The sequence below is a fragment of the Oreochromis aureus genome, linkage group 11 (assembly GCF_013358895.1).
Source record: "Oreochromis aureus strain Israel breed Guangdong linkage group 11, ZZ_aureus, whole genome shotgun sequence".
Lineage (NCBI taxonomy): Eukaryota > Metazoa > Chordata > Actinopteri > Cichliformes > Cichlidae > Oreochromis > Oreochromis aureus.
Window position 1 is genome coordinate 12,145,353 of NC_052952.1, and position 18,583 is coordinate 12,163,935.

The following is an 18,583-nucleotide window of genomic DNA, read 5'->3' on the forward strand; positions in this document are numbered from 1 at the left end:
TATTGCACAGCACTGCCTGCTGGTGAAATGTATGAACTGCATCTGACGATGACATGAACGGTCTGAAATTCTGTAACATCACCCAGTGCAGCTCACACGTGCTTATGTTCATGTCTTCTATGTACAAGATTTTTGTTGTCCGTCAAATGCAACTCTTAGAGTCCAGCTACTCATTTATTTATTTATTTATTTATATTCACAGACATTTGTCCTAATGGTACCTCTCATGGTATAAGCAATACAAAGCTCAGCACTGAACTTTTAGTAATTTTCATACTGTGTAACCTCAAGTTGTAATATAAAATGAATGGAGAGGGGGTTCCAGTCAATTTTAGCCTCTCTCTCTCTCTCTCTCTCTCCCTCCCTCCCTCCCTCTCTGGAGTTTGAATGACTTTGGATGAGAGACTCGCCACCCCCCTCTCACCCACTCTCTGAAGTTTGAATGAGTTTGGATGAGAGACTCGCCGCCTCCCCACCCCTCTTTCTCTCTTCCCCCATCACTTCTCCGTCGCTCCTCCTTACACACACCCCCAAACCTCCCCCTCCTGTTAAATCAACACGCCAATCTGTTGCCCGGTAAAAGGGGTTTGGGAGCCGCAGGAGCCATAAAGGAGGGTCCACACACACAGACACACTCGCATACATGCACACACACCCGTCTGGAAGGAATTAGACAGCTGAAACAGCGGCAGAGAGACTTCTGGCCACTTCTGTGCGCTCTGTGTAACCTGGATGCTCGGAGGGAACTCTAGAAAAACTTACCTTAACGCCCCTTAAGACAGGAAGAATACAAAAAAAGCTCTGGCTCATATTTTATTGTTTGCTGAAACTTTTTTTAAAGAAAACTTTTGAATGTGACTGAAGCCGCCAAAGTTGATGGCTTTATCTTAATTTTTTTTTTCCGTTTTATTAAGAATGAATGAAACAGACGTTGATGGAGAAGAATATTTATCATATTTTTATAGTCTATGTTTTATTTATACTTTTTTATATGAATGATGCCAAAGCTGACTGATATGATGTTTGGTTTTGGACACCAGAGATGCATGTGACTTGGAAAGACTGCAGACAAACCGTTAAAAGTTAGAGAAGACAAGCAATCCCGGTTGTCTTTTTGAAGCAAGCATCCAAACTGAGCACACATACAAAGGACGGGCACGACTTTTTTTTTTAATTATTCTTTTTTCCCCCTTTTAAAAACAAACAAACAAACAAACGAAAAATAGGTTTATGAGGACCATTTTAAGCGGATTCATGAGAGTCATCACTGCTCAAGCTCTGTGTCTACTTTTTGGCTCTGTGGATCGGGACCAGAGTCCCCGAAGTTAGACGCATCCTTTATCAGGAGGAATCAGAGGACAACAGCTGCTTCAAGGTAGGTGGCCGGTGATCATTTGGTCTGGCGATCATGCAGCATGCTGACAGACCAATAAGCCTCAAATATTTTACCACACGCCACTAAATCATTCATAAAGTGGTTTAGAACATAATTACGCGCAATCAGTTTTTGTGTGCGCGCGCGTGTGTGAACGTGACGATGAGCCAACTCTCTAGCAAAGCATGCATAGAGCTTTTTTTTCATGAGTTTGTTCAGCGTGTTTGCTCCACAAAGTGAGAGATGCTAAAAGTTGGGAGCCACAGCAAGAAGTGCTGAAACTCAATTTGTGTTCAATTTCATGCTATGACACTACAAAATATAGGTGTAAAAAGTTTAATATGCTAAGCTTTTATATTCTGATCAATCAAATTAATGACTAGTCTTTGTTGTAATAGTGATGCTAGCCTGAGAATAACTACACTGTGACGTTATCAGTCACACGTCATTCGCTGAGATTTTTAAGCCAATGAGAAGACTGAATGGGGACTGTTTCAGCGTGGCTTGTGGTAGGGGCGCGTAATTTGACGCCCAGTGTGGAGGACTACATTTGCACGCATGTGAATAGCTTCTTGACCAGCCTTCAGCTTTTGGACAAGTTAGTTTTTGTTGATATTCGTGTTCTGTAAAAAGTGGTAGCAGGCACTTGCCTTGCTGAAAAGTTTTGCAGTTTATTCCTAACCTCCTAACTTTGGACTTAAACGAAACCAAAGAGGCTCATGTGAGGTATCATGTAGTCCCTGCACCTAATTCTTCTGAGCATTGTTGTCCCCTTGCACACCCACCACACGCGCACATATACACAAATGCAAATGAACATCTGTCACACTCCCCTTGACATAGTCTCTTTCTCCATCCACCTACTGAGTGTGCACAAACCGCTGTTGGGTCCCACTGTGTTGCCCACACAAGGAAAGCCATGTGTGAGTAAGTGGATAAATATTACAGCTATTTATCCAAAATGTAGAACTTTTCAACCCACAAGCAGAATCTCCTTGCTGACTTGGATTATCTATTGATTTTATTGATTTTACTTTGCATTGTGCTGCTCTCACAATGCACCCTAAGTCTGTGGTGATATCCTGCATATTTACTTGTAAGAACAGATGAGTATTCAGTCCAGTGTGAAGAAATACTTCCAGGATGGCTTGTGGATTAAACTTTTTGTGCATTACTTTGTTAGCAGGGAAACTGTAAACTTCAAATAAATGCTCACTGCTCATTTGCTGTAGATTTGGAGCATATGTGGACCTTATGCCCATGTCAGCATGTATTCAACCTAATACCCATGTGGTGTTCCTAATCTCAGTCCTCCAGGGAGTTTCTTTGCTGAGTGCAGGACTCAGTGCACAATGAGAAGGGCAATACAACTTTAGTGCTATTAAATGAAATACTCTGTGAATGTCACAGTTGTCCACTATAATGATAAAGAAGTTTTTATAACCTTTTTGATGTCTGAGTCTCATCAGTGCTCCAGCATGCACTCCCACACAGCACAAAGAGCATTTTACTACTCAAGAGAGGAAGGCTTTCGGTGGCTGGCCTCCATTAAGGCACACAACAAGCCTCACGTGCCATTACTTCTCCCAGCAAGGGTCTTTTAGTGTAAAGAGACATGGGGCTGGCAGGGTACAACTGTTGATCTTAGAGGCGCAGCCCCTCCCGAGCAGTACCACTTAGCTCATCTACTCTGTGTTAATACCAGTTTTTTTCCAGGTTCCTTCAGTATATTAACAGTAAAGCAGCACTGCAGCCAGCCAGTAAAAGTGAAAATCTGGATGTCAGTTAGATTCTCACTACCTCATGCTGAGTCACACAGAGTAGGTTTGATGCCAATGCTAATTCATATATCCAGCAGTTAGAGCGTACCATAAAGTAACAAAGGCCCCTTACAAAGCAAACCGGGCTGGAGCAGCTCACAAAGTGGCTCTTGTTAATGTTATTTATATTTTCTGTATATCTTGTGGAAAGATGAGAGTGACAAATTGACAAAACTTTTAATGGAAATCTTAGTCTGATTCTTTCTTCCTTTTTTTTGCCTTAATAATTATAAACTTCTTTTTAATTATCTACTGCTTGGGTGTGATTATGAGCTTCTGTTATCTTTTAGCAACACTGGGCTGTGGTTTTAAGGAGTGCTATAACAGAATTTTCCATCCCATGGAGGGGAAGACATTTATTTAAGGCTACTGCTGATGGATGGATGTCTATTACCAATCTGATAAGGGAACTGCTGGATCATTGGATGATACAGAGAAACAGGTTGTGTTTGTAAAAGAAGAGCTTTCAATGATTTTTTTTTTTTTTTTTTCACACAAAGACATAGCTTAAGAAGGAGGAATTCCATACTCAACCTCATCTGCACTTTGGTTTCTTGGAGTCTCCCACAGTGATGTAAGTCCCGTGCCTCAGCTGGCAGTGAACGCATCCAAGTACAGCACCACGCCTTCAATGTCCTGGCCCCACCCCGTTTTCAGTGTGTGCCACCCATTCATGTCTGAGCAGCTTCATCCCAATTTCACCTCCTCCCCTTTTCTTCCTACTACATGGATGAATCAAGGTGGAAAAAGACACGCCAAAATACCAAACAGCATAGTCTGGCTATGAAACAGAGAACACATTTACCTCAGTGTTGTATTAAATCATGTATTTAACAACATCTGTTGGTGTAACTGTGTAATGAGATGCTAATTGCGTGATGAAGAAACAGATGCAGTCTAGAAGATGCTTTAACCTTTTGCTGCTTTTCAGTTATGGCCCCATCACACCTGATTCTGCCCACAGGAAGAGCAAAGAGAAAAGGAGCCTTGTCACTAAATTAACATAGTAAATAGACATGGAGCAGCAGCCCAGCCTTGAATGTGTCAAGTACGTCTAGCCAAAGATTGCAGCCAATTCTCAAGTCTCTCCCCGCCTCTCCCACTCTTTTGCCTCATCAGCTTCTCGGGAAGATGTGACCCTTTGCTGCATGCTGCTATGTCTGTCATGAGAGCCAGCTCCACGTTTAATGTTTAATTTTACAATCCACCGTGGCTTTTTCTAGCCCTGCAAAGTTCTTACACACACACTGACAACCTAGTGCACATATAAAATCATTATCTGTGATGCATATCTCTCCACTTGTACATGCGTGTTGTTTTTTTTCTTGGAAGTCATCAAAGCACATGAGATTTCAAAGGTGTGTATTACCTCAGCAGGTCTGTTTTTTTTATACTAAACTGATATAAAATGTACTAATATTTTTTCAATGGATCCAGATGGATCCATATGGTTCAATGGATCCTGCTCACAAAAAACCCAAATACCATTAATCTGTCTTTATTAGCTCATACTTATCTGGGCTTCATTGAACATGTCATGAAAAATACCATGAAAACTGTTCAATTCCTTAACTGTGATTCATGTCTAAATTATACCAGCCACAAGTGTCAGCTTGGGCCCCCAGCATATAATGTTTGATTTGTTATAAGTACTTATCCAGCCAGAGCTGCTGATTTGTGAATGTTACACTTCCAGCAGTGACTGCTGAGATGTAAAGATGTAAGCTTTATGTTATCTCAGCTCCACACAGACCAGCAGGCTGTCTTTCTTTGGCTCCACTTCACTGTTATACTCTGGGCAGCACACACAGTAATTACATACACACTCATGCAAACTCACATAGACATGTAGTTTTAGCGTATGAAGACACACACACACACATACACACACACACACACACACACACACACACACACACACACACACACACAGAGTCTGGCGATCCGTGTCATAATTTATGTTTCTATCAGAGGTCTTGAGCTGGAACCCTGCTGAAAGAGCTTCAACTGCTCTCATGTGAGTTTAGTCAAGCCATCTCTTTCTGCAGACAGCCTGCATACACACTCATATTCTTACACACACACACATATGCCTCATGCTGTGTATATACAGACACAAACACGCACACATATGCCATACATAGTGACGTTAGTGATAGATTTGCACATAGGTACATATGGCATTCACATTAAGCAGCCTGTTCTGTATATCTAAAAGCTCTCCTTGATGTAACATGCATGCAATTTATTATAACGTGGTGATTTTAAGATATTCATTATATTTGAGAACCAAAATGTGTCCTTTATTTTATTGTGCACAAGAAGCACTCATATTTTAATTGGTGATTGAGATTTACTGTCGGTTCTTTGTGGGCAAAAGAATGAACAAAATGAAAATATGCAGTATTGTGCAGAAGTCTTGAGCCACTCCCTCGTTTCTACGATATAAAGGAAACGATGTAAAGGAAATGGGAAATTGGAGCAGTGATTTATTGAAACATGCAAAAATGTGAATGGAAATACAGTATGTAAAACAAAAACAAAGTTTGTACACCTTGAAAGTCAGTATTTGGTACGACCACCTTCAACACAGCCTGAACGCTCTTAGACAAGCTTTCTTGTTATTTCTTTAAGTAGTCTTCAGGAATATTTCTCCAGGCTTCTTAAAGGACATTCAAAGCTCTTCTTTGGATCTTGGCTTCCTTTTGTTCCGTTCTCTGTCAGGATGATCCCACACTGCTTGAATAATGTTGAGGTCCGGGCTCCGGGGAGGTCAATCCATGACTGATTTCATTGTGTGGTTTTCTATCTAGATATTCTTTTACTGCATTGTTTGTTTGAGATTGTTGTCAGGCTAAAAAATGAAGCCAATCAGACACGTTCCAGATGGTACTGCATGGTAGATCAAAATCTGATTGTACTTTTCTGTCTTCATATTTTCATCAATTTTGACAAGATCCCAAATATCACTGCCTAAAATGCAGTCCCAAACCATAACAGAGCCTCCACCGTGTTTTGGGTGTTGTACATCTGTACTACTTCCTCCATACATATCAATGCATAATTTGAACCAAAAATGATTGGAATTATCACTCCATAAGTGTAATTTGGCATACATCAGCCTTTTCTTCCTTGTTACCTTCCTTAAGAATGACTTCCATCCCTTCCACTGAGATCATTTCTGATGAGGCTTCAGATTCATCTCTCAGGTGCTGTGTCAGAATTCTTTCATTTGTTGTAGGTAGTTTTCTAGCCCTGCCAATTCTTCTTTTGCCCTTCATTCAGTTTCCTCAAATGTTTTAAGGGCACACTGCACACCAGGTAGTCAATAGCCTGTAAAAATACCACTATCTAATACTATTATCCCTGTCAAACTGTGTTGTGTTTGGCAGGTTTCATAGATTCAGCTAAACAAATCAGAAGAAAAGGGTTCGATGAACACTCTCTAGGGTTAGGTGCTTTTTTGATTTATTCAGAGGTCAGTGTTTAGTGTTTTAATGTACAGGTCTCAGGATTTGGCTAAAAATGAGTGAAAAAGCAGCCAATGTCCAAAGAGAAGCATTACAAGACCTTAGGAAGCCCTGAAAGCTCAGGACCACTTTAAAAAAGTATGAGATGTTAAAGAAATGACAAGAAGGTCTGGATCCTTGGAAACAAAATATAAACAAATTAGAGGTGGCATAAGACTTTTGCACAATATTGTAAATATGTCAAACCAATTAAATGCAATGTTTTTTCTTGGCATTGCAAGTAACTTGACTCTATGTGTAGCAATGTACCTTCTGTATTCGGTGAACTCCTATCATCCCTCTGAGCACCAGCAGATCAACAAATTCACTTATTTACAAAGTCTGTGCAATGTTTGCACATGGTGTTTCCTTGACTTTTCCTCCAGGGAAACTTTGATGTTCACATTTGATTTACTCAGCGGCTCCACCCGAGAGAACCAAGTGAAATATGTAAAAAATTATTGAATGGATCTCCATCAGAATGTGTGCATGTAGTGAGCACATTTTGAACAAAATAAACCATAGTACAGTGATCCCTGACTTTTAGTCTAATACTGTCATGAGGTCAGGATTTTGATTTAGCAAACTGTAGCATATTAATATGCTGCTTCATTCAGAAGCAGAGGAAGGTGCAGGCACAGTCTCTCATTCCTGTTACAGCTAAATGGTTCAGCGCCTTGCTCATTTGTACTGTAGGGACACTTAGAGTAACGGGAAGGCAAGACACTCATTGATTTCCTAAATCATATTTTCAAAATAAAAACTTCACAGACACAATGACATTTCCCTGTCACTACTTCTTTTTTCTTTGTTTTTAACTGTTGCTGTCATCCCAAACAAATCCATGTGTCTCAGTGTAAAAGAACAGCCAGATGCACTTTTTCCAAGGACCCGGTTTGTTGGGTCTATCTACTAACTCACCATGTACATCCATGCAAGACTCAACATTACTGCAATGTTATCTCTGAGAGAGAGCCGGTGGGAGTTTCACTCAAGAGACTGTTAATAACGTCAGAGTGAGACTGCTCAAGCTTCCAGCCCAAGGTCACCACAGGGCTGGCCACACATACACACACATACAGCAAAAAGGACATAATGGCGAGGTTCTAACCCTCAAGTGCCAAGATGTAACAACAAACAGAAAGCTGGGGTGATATCATCTTCATGTGTTAATGACACCCTCCGCTCGCATAGATAAATGCTGTGGACGAACACATGAAGATACGCATGCACACTAACCGACGTGACATCATTTACATCATCCATATGTGGATGACACCTCCACTGTTACAGATACTGCTCTGATTAAAAAGGCTTTATCTCAATAAGAACAGGCCAGAGTTTGGCCTCACTTTAAGTCTGCAGTTAATCTGTCTGCAGTCTGAGCTAACTGTCAACCTGACCTCTGCACTGCACTACACACCCAAAATGGTGTATAAGATGCTGCAAAGACCAGATCATTTTAACCAGCAGCAATGGTTGCATTATTGTGGACTTGACATTTCCCCACATCACATTTACCTGCCATGAGGGAACAGCTTAGCCTGTCAATGATGGATTTAATGTCCTACTTTGGATTTTCACTTTCATTCCAAACATTAAATCAGAGCAAACAGATTGTATCATTAAAGTGCAGAAAGTCAAGAAGGAGCAAACACTGAGGATGGTTCCTGTCCTTATTATCTTCAGTGGTTTTCTCAAGTTCATTTTGTTTTCTCCCAAAGCCCAGCTGTTGAAATAAAGACATCTAAATCTCAAGCTGAATTTGTCACTTTGTGTCAGACATGATGTACTTGTAAGCTGACAATGAAGTGCCCCAAAACGTTGTGTTTTGTTGCCGCACTCATGCTTACTCCTAAGCAGTGGTTGAGTTCAAACAAAGGTAAGACATGGATACAGGGCTTATAAAGCATTATACACATTCTCACACAAGCTGAAAGAGGCCAAAATTTCAATTTGCTCAATTACACAAACACACAAATGCAAGGACACACAGTCTCTCTCTGCAGTGGTACAATAAGCTTTTATATGTGCAATTTGGTGTATATCTGTGCATGTCAGGGGTCTTGTAAAAGATGGCCTGACGTTAAAACCTTGCCACATGCCAGAGGAGGTCCGCTACACTGATCGTGGCTTTCTCGTCCAACAGTCAAATGAACAAAGCATTATGTCTGAGCCAAAGTGTGTGTTTGTGTGTATTCTTCTCCATGAGCACAACCTCTCCCTGCTTCTGCTTGTGCTACTCCCTCACTGTCTTTTACTTTCATTTTCCTTATGTCTCTCAAGATGCATCTGCTCTTCAGCTACTTTAACCAATTTTCTTAACCTACTTTCTTCACTTGCTCTCTTAATCCTTGTATGGTGTTCGTATTTTTGTTACTCAGCCAGTGTTCATGGGTCTGGTGGACCCGCTAGAGTTTTGGCTTTCCAATTAACACTATCAAACAATTGTATGTTAAGTTACTCAACAGATGTTTACTTCATCCCAATTACGAGCCATGTGAACAGCAAACATGGTTAAATTTTTTCCCTTTACCTTTTTTCGATCACATTTATGAATTAATGTGCTTCTCGTTTTTTTTTCAATAAAGTGTTATAAAAAAAATAAAATCAGTTAAAATCAAGTGTACATATCTTTATACCATATTTTGCAGGTTTTGATGGTATATACTGCCTAAAGGGGCAACGGTCTCTAAATGGCATGGGTCTCACAGACCCGAACACCATACAAGGGTTAAAGATTCTCCATGCTATCTTCGCTTTCTCTGTGTATATATTTTTTCTTTCTCTCCTTTAGTCGTCCCCTCCCTTCATCTGTCATGTGTTTAGGTGTGGTCCCAAGAACTCTCTCCAGTTCACAAACATCACTCGGCCTTGTATACGCTTCTTTTGATCATTTTATTGTTGTTCTGACTTATGTTTCCCTTGATTTGATTAAATGTACATGTACAACTTGCGTGATATCGCAAAATATTTTTGGCCAGGGTCACTCAAAGAACAAAATGGCACTGGATGCGTCTAAATCCTAGATGAAAATTTTATCCCACAAAAGGGAGCCCTACTGAAGGTTAGCATACTTTGACCTTCATAATGTCAAAGGTCTTTTCTCTGTTTCTCTCTGTTTAACAGAAGTCATTTCCCTGTAATGCTCCCTATACAAGGATTCAGAGAGGGAGAAGCACACGTGCAGCATTAGAAGTCTCTTGTCTTCTTCTTCCCATAAAGATATAAACAGATGACATCACAGGGTGGTCCGCTCTCTGCGTTGAGTCAAAATGAGCCACGCTGAGTGGGTCTCCGTTGGGCTGCCAAACAGATGGCGGTAGCAACATAATGAGGGTTGGAAACAAACTTCAGGAGTTTGTGCAAGAGGATGCAGACGCAAAAGCATCGGCCCTCTCATAAAAATATTGAATAACCACTCATGTTGTAGGTCAGAGTTTGACATACTTGGTCTTTGACCTTTGAAATGTGTCCCCAAAATACTGCGGAAACCAATCATTTTAATTATAGTCCACCCCACAACCACGAGCAACATTTAGCATGTGCTTAGAACTTGTTGGTTAATTAGGTCAAGAAATATTGTAATGTGCGGCCACCCACACTAAAAGAGAGTTGGAACAATTGGCTACTCACAACTGTCTGGCATTTAGGGGGATTTGGGGGAGGGGGGAGGTAGGGAGAGGGATGAGGATGGGGCATAAAAAAGGAGAAAATTTGCAGCAGTCTGTACCTGTTTGTTGTGTCAAAGCATAAAAAATTTAGTGAAAAGTACAGTAAAAATGGTTCCAATGCTCTCGTTAAAGTGATTGTATTCTGAGTAAAACGCTCTGAAATAATGTAAAGACAAGTGCTACATTTTCTCTACACATTTGCTTATTTATTATAGTAAGATATCTCCAGGAGGTCATTTACTTGTACTAACAATTGAGTATAAAAGGTGACAAATGTTTGCCATCAATCATAGTAACATTTTCTGTAACCCTTTTTTTTTCCACAGATGAAGTGTAAAAGAGGCCTCACTTACCTGAGGATATTTGGGACCACCATGTTCGGCGTGTCTCTCCTGGTGGGCATCTCTACAGCCTATATCATGGGCTACCAATTTTTCACTACAGCCAAAAATCACCTATCTTTTGGGCTGTATGGTGCCATTTTGGTTGTTCACCTTATTATCCAGAGCCTCTTTGCACTCTTAGAACACCGCAACATGCGGCGCTCCTTAGAAACACCAATTAAACTGAACAAGTCCTTGGCATTGTGCATCGCTGCGTATCAGGAGGATGAAAACTACCTGAGAAAATGCCTTGTGTCGGTGAAGAGGCTGACATATCCGGGGATCAAAGTTATCATGGTGATCGATGGAAATTCAGACGACGACTTGTACATGATGGAGATTTTTAAGGAGGTCATGGGATCGGAAAGATCGGCCACGTACGTGTGGAGGAGTAATTATCACAGCAGAGGACCCGAGGAGACAGATGAGAGCTACGCTGAGAGCCTTCAGCAGGTGTCCAGGGTTGTGCTGAACAGCAAATGTGTGTGCATCATGCAGAAGTGGGGAGGGAAGAGAGAGGTCATGTATACAGCCTTCAAAGCACTGGGGAGGAGCGTGGATTATGTGCAGGTAAGGCTGAGAAGTTAAATCGCTTAAAATCAGTTAATGCAGGTAATAGGGGAAAAACAATAGCCCCTCAAATAAAAATAATGAAATAAATCAGAATTATTAAAAATTGAACTGTACAACAGGTGTAATATTACTTTGTGCCTGTGTGTATCTTTGTAGATTTGCACACATGCACACACAGAGCTGACATCTGAAGGACATAGTGAAGAAAGAGAGAAAATGTAAGCTACTGTGGTAGATGCAAACTAGGCAAACATAAGCTGATGATAGAGTGAAAGGGAATAGAACGAGAGATGGCTGGAAAGAGAGGAGGGGAGGCTATGCCAAGCCAAATATGGGGTCCACAAAGAGTCTTTTGTTTTGCTTTTTAGCATGTGCACCGTGTTGTGAAGTGTGGCATGAAGGAGGGCAGCGGTAGCTGATGTCTAAGTGTAATAACAGATCTTTTTCGCAGGGCGTTACGTCATCTACAAATCTGTATCAAAGAAAGGTTAGAAAGGTTTAGCATGTGTTTGTCTCCTGTTCAGAAAAATTAAAAACAATCAAAGGTTATACTTGAGTAACACAGACCTAAGGAGTAAAAGCCTAATAGCTTTAGGAAAACTCAATTCACTAGTGTATTTGGCTAGCGACAGTGTGTTGGTGTGGCTTAAAAAATAAACAGTGGCTAAAAACATTAACTGCTTGGTAAAGCAATATCCTGCAGGCACTGACTGTTAAACGTATCATGGGCTCTTGTGGGGTGTATAGTACTGTCATATTCAGGAGCATAAAAGTAATTAAAAATAAGTGGACCCTTTCTCAGTTCAAAATACAAAGAGGTTTTGATCCTTTGTCTTGTATTAGCAGTAACTAACAATGGCAAATGTTAGCTATCATATCACACTTAATGAGAGCTTGTATTACTGTCATATGATGTGTAACCACATTGTAGTGTCATATAATTCAGCCACAATTACCCCCTTTCAAACTGTGTTTACGTAAAGAATAAAAATTACTTGAAGGGTGGTGAGGTCACATGATATAGTATGGGTTGAACATGACTTCACACCTTTTCCTGAATCTACTTGTTAGTGCTAAACAGTGCATGAAAGTTACTTTCCAATGACAGTATTTTTCTTTCCATGACTAAATGATTGCGTTTAAAGTACACAGAATATTTTGTATGGGCATGCTCTGTCAAGACTTTCTCTGTTTTGTTACCAGACACTCAGTCTATGGCTTTAATGATGTTTCAGCATTTTTAGTTAGGTTTGCAATTCCACAGATCTGTTGTTATTACATTCGAAAAGCAGAAACCTAAGGCTAATTCAAAAACTCTCAAGTAACAGTTCTTTGTCCAAAATGCCAAGTATCATTATGTCATTTTTCTTCTGTGATGTTCAGTTGTTAGTGCTACAAAAAGCATTGTGATCAAAGAGTAGGGCTCAACTGATGCTTAATTTATGTAAGAGCATCAAAATGATTCAAATGGGTCTGCATAACAAAGAAGGGGACTTTGAGAATATGAACTCAGAGCTATAATGCTGTCTAACACCTGCAGCTGGCTTCAGCCTGCCAAAAATCATTTACTTCACAAAAAGTTCAATAGAGCTTACTGCTGCACTGCCAGCAGTCATGCCAATACTTTTCAACCTTAGGAACAGGAGGGACAATGTTTCATGCCTTTTCACTTTAATCAGGCTCTGCCTGTAACAGATGTATTTTGTTAAAAAGGACTGGGCTCTAGGTTTGTTTTCATCACCTGATTTTGTTGGTCAGGAAAATTACCATTTATAGAAGAAAATAGGGAGAGCAAAGAACAACATTAGAGCTATAGTGGGTGGTGAACAAAGTTGAAAGCAGTCCCTCTGGTCTTTGCTGGCGGAGGTTATAAAGTGGCCATGTTGTTGCATTTTAATCAGAGCATTTATGTGTTTTGTTGGATGCATGATATCTTTTTTTTTCTTGTGTTATTGTGTAATTTTGATTTTGATTTCACATAAATTTCTTTTGTATGTCAAAATTTTGTTTCGTTTTTTTGTCTGTCCAAGCAAATTTTTTTCAGGAAGAAAGGTTTTTTTCTCTCTTTGGGGAGTTTAGGTCAATTTGAGATCTGTTATGTTTTGCAGAATTAAGCTGAACAAAGAAGACATCTGTAACTATGTTGAAGAAAATCTAAATAAATATATCCTGTGTTGCTAAAACACTGTTAATTTGCTGTTTAACTTGTGTTTTTCTGTAGGTGTGTGACTCTGACACCATGCTGGACCCAGCATCATCAGTGGAGATGGTGAAGGTTTTGGAGGAAGACCCTATGGTGGGAGGAGTTGGAGGAGATGTACAGGTAGTTTTCTTTAAAGTTCTGTGAAATTTGAATCTTCTACATTAAACATACAAATTAGGATGTTGTGCTTTAAACTTCATACTTTTTGTCTCTGCTTGTCAACCTACCTGTAGATCCTAAATAAATATGAGTCGTGGATCTCCTTCCTGAGCAGTGTTCGGTACTGGATGGCTTTCAACATTGAGCGGGCTTGCCAGTCCTACTTTGGCTGCGTTCAATGCATTAGCGGGCCTTTAGGAATGTACCGGAACTCTCTCCTGCATGAGTTTATTGAGGACTGGTACAATCAGACCTTCATGGGATCCCACTGCAGTTTTGGGGATGACCGTCATCTCACAAACAGAGTTCTCAGCCTCGGGTATGCAACCAAATACACTGCACGGTCAAAGTGCCTTACAGAGACACCAATTACATATCTGCGGTGGCTCAATCAACAGACACGATGGAGCAAGTCATATTTCAGAGAATGGCTGTACAACTCCATGTGGTTCCACAAACACCATCTATGGATGACTTATGAGGCTGTGATCACTGGCTTCTTCCCATTTTTCCTCATCGCCACTGCGATCCAACTGTTTTACCAAGGAAGGCTCTGGAATATTCTTTTGTTTTTACTCATTGTGCAAGCAGTGGCACTGATTAAGTCATCATTTGCTAGCTGCCTCAGAGGTAACATTGTCATGGTGTTCATGTCATTTTATTCTGTACTGTATATGTCAAGCCTGTTGCCAGCGAAAATGTTTGCAATAGCAACAATCAACAAGTCTGGATGGGGGACTTCTGGGAGGAAAACAATTGTGGTGAACTTTATCGGTCTGATTCCAATATCAGTATGGTTCACTATCCTTTTCATTGGAATTTTATACACAATAATACAACAGACTAGAAGACCCTTCCCTGACTCAGAAAAGATTGTTTTGATAATAGGGGCAGTCGTCTATGCAAGTTACTGGGTCATACTGTTGACATTATATACAGTGCTCATAAATAAATGTGGGAAAAGGAAGAAGGAAACACACTATGATATGGTGCTGGATGTGTGACTTACAGACTACAATCATGTTTCCCAATGAAACCGGGGGGTTTTCTCACACATCATCTTGTTGTTATACAAATGTATTTTAGCTGTAGAGCAGCTCTGGAGGCAAAGTGAGGTCAACTAAAATGGACAAAGAAATAGAAATATTTTCTAAACTAAATGCCAGTGGCTGTGGCCATAGCATCCAGGATCCTTGTACATCCTCAAGCTAGCCATTTGACATACTTAAATAAGGTTAAGCTGAAGATCAACTGGTTTAGGCTGATTAGCTAATTTGGATAACTCAGAATGGCAAGATTGTGTTTATTACATTTGGCAGCAAGAGCGCTAGGATTTATAATATTAGCTACCTCTTACCCTTGTCATTTTCACTGGGCTTCATCTAATATTAGCAACTAAGCCAATAAAACTGGATTTTTAGATGGGATTTAACTTGTCCAGTAAGAATATTTTACCTCCAGAGCACTCTCTCCAGTAAATGTGTTTTTTCTCACTTAAACAAGTTTTGTGTTGCCCCCCTCAAATGAAAGCCTAAAGACTGCCCGATTGTCTCCAGTCTCAAACGACTGAACAACATTGACAAAAATCTACATTAAAAGGTGTTGGTAGAAGCTATCACCAGGGCTATATAACTAGTGTAACTGTACCACATACAGAGTGTCTAGTCTGTGTAGATCGCCTAAATAGATAGGGGTGATCTATTTTACCACTTCAAAACTTACAAATCCACCAAAAGTTATTTCACTTTAGTTTATTTTTTTATTGCCACATGTTCAAGTTAAGTGTACCTTTTCAGTGTTTTAATCTGTTTTGGAAAGAGCTACAGTATCAATTTATGAAGCCAGAAGGAGTGTAGAAAGGACTTTGAAATGGAAAGCTGCGTTCTTTCTTTCAATGCTCTCATGTCATATGGGAAAGATGCAAACTTCCTTGTGCTCTTCACCTGTTACTGTTTCAGGGAGCAAATATAACATCTGGAATTGCCGAAAGAATCAGATAGCCAGACTACTTTGATTCTTATGTAAGCAACAAGAAAGACCTTGGCTGGAAAAAGGTAGGGTTGGAATGTAACCAATGGACTGGCTGTTTAATGTATGCTCAATGTGAAAACATATCATCACCTAATGTTGTGGTATATTTATTATTATTCCCATGTGACATGACTGCAGTATTTTTAGTTTACAAAGTGAAACTGATCACTGAGCAGCAGATTTAATATCTGTCTGATCAGGTGACCAGGTGATGACCACAAGAGAGAGATGACGTATCTTTGCTGCTGTGACTGTTTTACTTTTACAGAAACAGTGACTTTTGTTTTTTCGTCTTTTAACAAGGTTTATTTTAGATGTATGTTGCAAAAGTGGCTAAAACACTATTATTGTTGTCTTTCTACCAGTATGAATTTTAACCACCAAGCAAACAAGATGGACAAGTTCCAGCCCAAAGATTTTGTGATATAAGGATAAAGTGGCTACATCTCTAAGCTGCCTTGCATTCTATTGACTAGCAAGGGGAAAAGTCGATGTGAGATTATGTTAGTGTCCCCTGGGAATAGTACTACCTGCTAATAGGAATGTGAATAAGGGCAGTTGATAGTAGGAAGCAATATTTTGGAATAAGTCCAGTGTTTGCTATAGACCAGAAGCAGACATGAATTTACAGTCATGTGAAAAAGTAAGTATGTCAGATTATTATTGTTATTATTATTATTATTGTTAATATTATTATTTGACAAGCAACCACTTGATCTTCTTTGAAAAGGTGGTATAGTCCAAGAACACCACAAAGGAAAGTTACTTTTTCAACAGAAATCTCAATGTTTAATATCTTTTTCAGGAAAAAGCAATTCCTTTGGCATTCACTTGCCACTCTTATACCACTCTTACGTGAAAAAAAATCCTCAACGTTTTGTCAAAATGACAAAGATATTAAATGTTTGCTTGTTCAAATACATTAAAAAAGGCAACAGTTTTCATGGGATGTACTTACTTTTTTTGACCGTAATTCATATGCACTTTTACGTCTCTCTCATCATTCTGCGTGATGCTTGACATAATGAAGATTAAATACCTCAGTGGTTCTCTTTGCATTGCATCAAGGTGTCAAGGAGTGCCCTCCAAAGCCTGATGCATTCTGATGGTTTCACGTAATTTATGATCTGTTTGTGATATGATGGGCTCCTTTTTATACACAGTACCTTGTTGAGGCGAAGCTGGATTTTTTTATGCCGTGTCAGCCCTTTGCTGTAGCCGTTTACTTATTTTACTATGTATTTCAATGCATTTTTATATATAGACATTTCCATTCTATTTTTGCTTAGCTACCAAAGATTCTTTATTTTCATTCATTTTTGTAAGAAAGAAATGAAAAAATGTATTTGTGTGCTTTCAACTGTTCTGACAATGACTTGTATATCTGACCAAATAATGTGAAATTTTGAGCTGGGGGGAGGTTCTGCAATAGCAACAATTTTTAAAAAATGCAATTTGTAGGGATAAGTTATTGATTTGAAGAAAAGTGGTGAACCTTTGTTTTTTTTTACTTTGTACTTAGATAGAATACAAAATATTTATTGAAGGCTGTTCTGTGGTTTGTAGGATTTTGTACTTAGATGTTTTCTGGTATCCATCCAACTCCGAGAGCTTCATATGTCCACACAGCAAAAGCAAATACATCCTGACAAATTTCTGGTTAACACAGATCATATGCAAACCTAACTGATTTGAAGTATTTAAAGAATATAAAGTAATGCCTTCTCTACAATAAGCAATAAACCCAAGCAGTCTGAGAACTTCCATCCAAAATCATTTCAAAACCATTTGCACAAATTTTTTATTTTAAGGTTATGACGTGCCTTACAGAACGATGACAAATGAAATATCAAGTGGCATTTTTACACAATTTTAAAGTTTGATTTTTTTTTTCCGATGTGTATTGAATGAGACTGACAGTTAACCTACAAAAATGTTTTCATGTCAAACTAGTCATGGGCAGTGTTATCGTAAAGCACTTTTGTGTCGTGCCAAATAAAAAAACTACTCTTTTCATTTGCTGTCAAGAGTTTTTATTAAAAATGATTTGATTTGTTAAAAATCAGAGCATAGTCCTCGTTTCCTCAAAATGTTGTTCTCTTATGATACAATTGTCATTGTCAGCATTATCAGGCTGTCCTAAAAACTCTCTGAAAATCCTTCAGGTGATCCAGGATTTAAAATCTTTAACCTCACTTACAAAGAGTTTAATAATGGGGGCCCATCTGATCTCAAAGACCTAATAGCACCATATCACCCTAATAGAGCACTTTGCTCTCAGAATGCTGTCTTACTTGTAGTTCCCTCTCTGCGCCTGGTTACTAAAGGTTTCTTCCTGTTAAAAAGGAGGCTTTCCTTTCCACTGTCACCAAGTGTTTACTCCTAGGAGGTTGTGTGAGTTTTTTCACAAACTTGAGTTTCCAAACAGTTGTAACATCTCCCTCTGTGTGTCAGTGTTTCTATGAGCTTCTGTGCAGGATTATCATTAAAATTGCAAAAACCAAAAATCTATAGGTGCAAAATCGGCCTGCACACCACAAAGATTGTGTCGCATGACACAGGACGTGATGTGAAAACCATCGTCAGAAAGCCTACAAGTGACACAAGTGAAGCGAGGAGCATAAAAACAGCCTTATGCTTCACACAGACAATGAAGTAGAAAAAAAAATCAATGTTAATTATGATATGAAATCATGTTACTACAAAAGATAAGATAAGATAACCTTTATTAGTCCCTTTTTTATGTATTATTTGTTTAGTTACAGCAGAAAGTGGACAGTGCAAATTTACAGTACCAAAAATTAAGAAAAAACACTTGAATAGGATAAGATAATAAGAATAAGAATGAGATACTGT

General features: G+C 39.3%; 1 protein-coding gene across 1 annotated transcript; it reads left to right on the forward strand.

Annotated features, from left to right (window-relative positions):
* The first annotated feature begins 602 nt into the window (after positions 1-602).
* has2 (hyaluronan synthase 2) lies at positions 603-17,726 on the forward strand. Its single transcript, XM_031748174.2, has 4 exons — positions 603-1,375; positions 10,705-11,331; positions 13,556-13,657; positions 13,771-17,726. The coding sequence occupies exons 2-4, from the start codon at positions 10,705-10,707 to the stop codon at positions 14,698-14,700; spliced, it is 1,659 nt and encodes a 552-aa protein (XP_031604034.1). The 5' UTR covers positions 603-1,375; the 3' UTR covers positions 14,701-17,726.
* The last annotated feature ends 857 nt before the right edge of the window (positions 17,727-18,583 follow it).